Source organism: Nilaparvata lugens, chromosome 3 (genome assembly GCF_014356525.2).
Source record: "Nilaparvata lugens isolate BPH chromosome 3, ASM1435652v1, whole genome shotgun sequence".
In the NCBI taxonomy this organism is placed as follows: domain Eukaryota; kingdom Metazoa; phylum Arthropoda; class Insecta; order Hemiptera; family Delphacidae; genus Nilaparvata; species Nilaparvata lugens.
The window spans coordinates 14,855,182-14,859,983 of NC_052506.1; the positions used below are offsets into that span (position 1 = coordinate 14,855,182).

Consider the following 4,802-nt stretch of genomic DNA (forward strand, 5'->3'; position numbering starts at 1 on the left):
AAATATTTAATCCCTTGATTGAACGTAATCCGGTGCCGCGTGGGGACCTAGACATATTTTCCCAGCGTTTTCATCGGCACCTAGTCTCGTCACTCACTCTCTCTCTCCCTGGTCACTGGTTCCTTCTCCCTCTCCAATCACCCTTGTCCGTGTTTTAATCCGACTGTCCTTTCGCGCACTGATTTATTCTCATCTTCCCCTTCAACGCTTCCCGATGTGCTTTGTCCGCTTACAGATCTGGCTGCTTCCAATTCTCCAGTGTTTTTATTCAGGTTGATAGGTGTTTTTTCAACCATCCTGATTCAAATAAAATATTCCACTGCTATGAATTCCCATTTTCCTCTTAATAATATAGAATGTAAGAAGTAGGGTAGACCGGGGCAAGTTTACACACATTTTTTTTCATGAATTTTCTAATTTTTTTGTTATGACTTGAGTTATTTCAAATGTTGTTATCCTGTAGAGCTGTTATTAAAGTAAAGATTTTTGTATTCCGTTTTTCTCTTTGTTCTCATTTTGGCCAAGAATTTTTTTTTTTTCAAGTCCAAGTCAGGTGCACAAACTTGCCCCGGGCCGGGGCAAGTTTACGCATCAAGCGGGGAACATTTACGCATGTTATAAGGCATACAAATAAATGAGAAAAATCAATCTTTTATCAAATAAAAATATTTATTTATACTTCAAACCACAGTTTTAAAATAAAAATTAAGAAAATTAACGACAATATAGGCTACAGTATGTGATAAATAAAAAATAAATGGGTTTTCCAACTGAAAACATGAAATTTTTAGCCTATTAATCTTCATCGTCGCTGTTGCAGTTTCTGCAAATGAAAAATGAAGTGTCTTCTGCTATACACTTGTCATGAGCCCACTTTTTACATCGGAGACATTGAACCCATTCCTGACCTTTTTTAGACTGTTTAAATGGCTTCAAGCAATAAATGCACAAACAGTTTTCATCTTCACTATCTGAATCCTGGTTTATTTTCAGTTTGCTGAGGTGGACCAATTTTTTTCCTTTTTTAGTTGTTCTCCTGATTTTTTCTTTGCTGCTGTTACCTTCTTCTTCTGTTTCCATAGAAACCAATAAATCTCTAACTAACTTCTTCTTCTTGTTTTCTTGTATCTTAATTTTTTTCTTCTTTGATTCCTCCTGTTCTTGCCTGAGGGCTTCTTTAACTGGGGTATCAGTTAAAATTGCAGACTTCCTCTTTTTCCTTCCTTTATTAGTGCCAAGCCTTGGTCCTGCCTTTTGAAATGGCCTCAGTTCTTCTGGTGTGGGGTAGTCCTTTTGTGCAGAAGTGGAAGCCCTTGGGCTACTGGGCGAAGTATTTAGCAAGTCTACTTGTGCTGAAGTGGAAGGCCTGGGGCTACTGATCAAAATATTGATAGGACCTGAAGCGTTCGTAGTCATATTAGTAGTTGATGTAGTTTCTGGTCTATCAGTTACATATGAAGGCATGAAATCAGCATCAGAAAATACAAATCTGTTAAGAGGGTGAATCCCAGTCACTTTGAATCCAGCCATAATGTTTGCTGGAGTAGCTGCTACATGTAAAGTTGATGCCAAAATTGATGGAATGTCATGAATAGTCATTGGGCGTTTGTTACTAGCCATCCAAGAATCACATGCAGTGTTTATATATTTTTTGAGGGGCCCAAAAACACTGCGGTCTAGAGGCTGCAGTTTGTGGCTGCAGTGAGGCGGGAATGATAGCAAAGTTACCCCATTCTCTTTGAAGTAATCTAATAGATCTGCTGATAAATGAGACTCATGATTGTCTAAAATCAGGAGACACGGATTCTCAATAGAACACCTGACATGGGTCACAAAATGCTTTGCAAATTTTAAAAAGTTTTTTTCCATCATCCATCCTGACGGGTTGGCATCTCCAGCACAGCCAACAGGACCATCTCTCAGAAAGTGTTCTTTGAAGTTAACCCTAGGGAAAATAATGAATGGAGGGATGAATGTCCCAGCAGCACTCACTGCAAGGGCCACTGTTACTAGAGTTCCCCTTTCAGCTGAAGTCATTTTCCCTATTTGCCGAAACCCTTTGCGTCCTATGACTCTGTCTGGCTTCTGAACCGTCGTCACACCTGTCTCATCAACATTCCAAATGTCAGCAGGACCAACCTTAAGTCTATTTATAGCTGTTGTCAAATTGTCAAAAAAGCTGACACATTGGTTCTATTAAAACTTGTGGCTCGAGCTAAGCTCGTTGCTTGAGGGGCCCTAATTGAGAGTGTCCTATTCCGTTTTAGGAACAAAGTTAGCCAATCAGGTCCTGCCATTCCATTGTCGGTCCAAGACTGAGGGATTTTTCTGCCGCAGGCTACTGCATATGTATAAGCAAATCGTCTTACTTCCTTAGGTGAAAGGCCAAAATAAATATCAGAAGCTTTCAGAAGATATTCCACTAGCAACTTTTCTTGGTTTGGCTCGAACACCTGAACAAAAAAAAAACAATACAAATTTAATAGCGCAGGCTATTGTAGGCCTATTAATTTTTTATTATAGGCTTAAATTTAGGTATTTTTGCCTATTAGCACCTGACCCCCCCCCCCCCCCACTGTAATTTACTTACATTAAGATGTTTGGAGTATCCAAATTGCACCAGTCCAAGAGTTGGTGGGACTTCTCTCACTGTTGGGGCATCTGGTGGTAGTGGAGCCTCTTGCACTGGTGGGGCCTCTGCCGCTGGTGGGGACACTGATGCTTGTGGAGTCTCTGGCGCTGGTGGGGCCTCTGGCACTGGTGGGGTCTCTAGTGCTGGTGGTGCCTCAACCTGCAAAATTTCATTCTTATATAAAGTAGGCCTAATAAGAAACATGCATGGTTTAGTTAAAAAAACACTTTTTTCTTCTTAAAACATTCAATTAATAGCCCATTTCCAGATTTATTATGGGATTAGTTACCCATAAGTAGTTATTACCCATAGTGTTAGTTATTAAGTTATTAGGTAAGTAGGCCTATGTTTGTAAGGGTGTTGAATATGTGTTAACTGTTGAATTTGTATTTAGTAAGCTAATTAGATATCATAATGTGTTAAAGGAAATTGCATAGTAGCCTATTATGATAGGCCTAATTATTCAACTCACATTTACATTTTCCATCTGTGTTTTCAGGTCTTCGTTGGTCAAATTAGCCCATTTTTTGCAATAATTTCCAACAGTTTTATCATTCAATCCAAAGAGTTTGGCAGTTCCTCGTATGGTGTTTTGCCCAAGTCTTACTTGAAGCACAGCCCTTTTCATTACATTTATGTCCAGCTTGGCTCTATCAGTTTTGCAAACGTAATTTCTTACCATCTGAAAAATAAAGAAAATTCATTAAAGGATGAAAATTATGTCAATAGAATGAAAGGCTAACACATATGAGGGCTGAACTACGCTCATTGTAAGCTATAACATACAAATCTGTAGTCTATATAACTGAAGAATGATTCAATCATAGGCCTACTCGTCAACTAGTTTTTCAAAGAAAAAAGTATTGGCACTTGATGAACAGAAATTCACCTCATCAAAACCTTAGAAATCGCGAATAAAAAATACAAAACATCCGATAAATCTGTGTTGCTTCTAATTTAGGCCACAAAATGTAGTTTTCTGTATTTTCTTATGACAACAACCTTGCAAAAGCCAACTTCAATTCAAATATTAGGTATATATTTTAGGTAAGTAAATATTTTGTCATTATGAAGTACAAAGGAAGGATGTAGGCTAACGTAATTAATCATTGCATAATAATTAAGCGGATCTTAACAGCCTGAAAAGGTTCAGGGGAACGTTTACGCACGAAACACAGTTCGTAAACGTTCCCCGATGTCAATTCGTAAACATGCCCCATCGCCATGTTTGAATTTATTGTCAACGTGCAGCAAAAACTGATAACAGTTCGGTTTGAACAAACACAGTTCTCGAAAGAGGATGAAATCCTGCTTATGTTCACGTATTAGTTTGCCCTTAACTATGTATTATAAGCTCACAATATCATTTGATAAGTAGATCACAAAATTTACTCACCTTGCAAGAAAACAGAATAATCCTCCTCCTGGCTAGATCACAACTCGAATGGCGTTCAAAAGTTTGTGAGAATGTCCGCTAGGGAGCAGCAACAACCTGACAATACCCGTGGCGCTCCACATTTAACCGGTTTAGAAAAAAGTGGCCTGTGTAAACTTACCCCGTGCGTATACTTGCCCCGGTCTACCCTACTGTATAACAACCAAATACAGTAGTAGAGGGTGTGACGCTCACTCTTTACTATCGTTATAGCATATTCAACGACAATAGAACATAATTAATAACATATGATCCAGATTAGGCTTAGGGCCGTTTGTACAGTGCCATTAAAAACTGAATTTCATTTTAAACTGGCATTATTAAGTCACGTATGCTATAATGTGGTTCATTTCAGTTCAAGCCACCAGCTGATTTTATTCAGTTTTACTGTGCAAACAGATCTAAGTCTGACAAATTGTTGTCTTCTCTCTCTTTTGTTCAAAATTCCTGGAAGATATTCACAGATTCTCAACAAGCACGCATTGAATTATAAAGAAATCAATAAATATAATCAGAGTAACTAGAAACCTAGGTGAAATGCGGATATTGTTGATTGATACATATTGTTATCTATTGGAATGGAAAACGATCAAATTCATAATGGAAACCTCTGGATCACTTGAAATGTGATGAATGAAGAAGTCGTTTTGTTCAGCTGGAATTGTGAATGTTAGTAAATTGGGAATTACGCTGCTTACTTCCGATATGACTTGATTCGATAGGTAACAGCTGTGC

The 4,802-nt window shown here is 38.2% G+C and overlaps 1 protein-coding gene across 2 annotated transcripts; it reads right to left on the reverse strand.

The window, feature by feature from the left end:
- Positions 1-527: 527 nt before the first annotated feature.
- On the reverse strand, positions 528-4,219 carry LOC111049912 (uncharacterized protein C01G6.5-like). Of its 2 annotated transcripts, none has more exons than XM_039423013.1 (4): positions 4,029-4,219; positions 3,105-3,314; positions 2,591-2,791; positions 528-2,453 (listed from the first exon to the last, which is right to left on the reverse strand). In XM_039423013.1, exon 4 carries the CDS (start codon positions 2,035-2,037, stop codon positions 796-798), a length of 1,242 nt encoding a protein of 413 aa, XP_039278947.1. In that variant the 5' UTR covers positions 2,038-2,453; positions 2,591-2,791; positions 3,105-3,314; positions 4,029-4,219; the 3' UTR covers positions 528-795. Both variants share the same exon structure in this region, with proteins under 2 accessions (XP_039278947.1, XP_022191787.2).
- Positions 4,220-4,802: the final 583 nt, after the last annotated feature.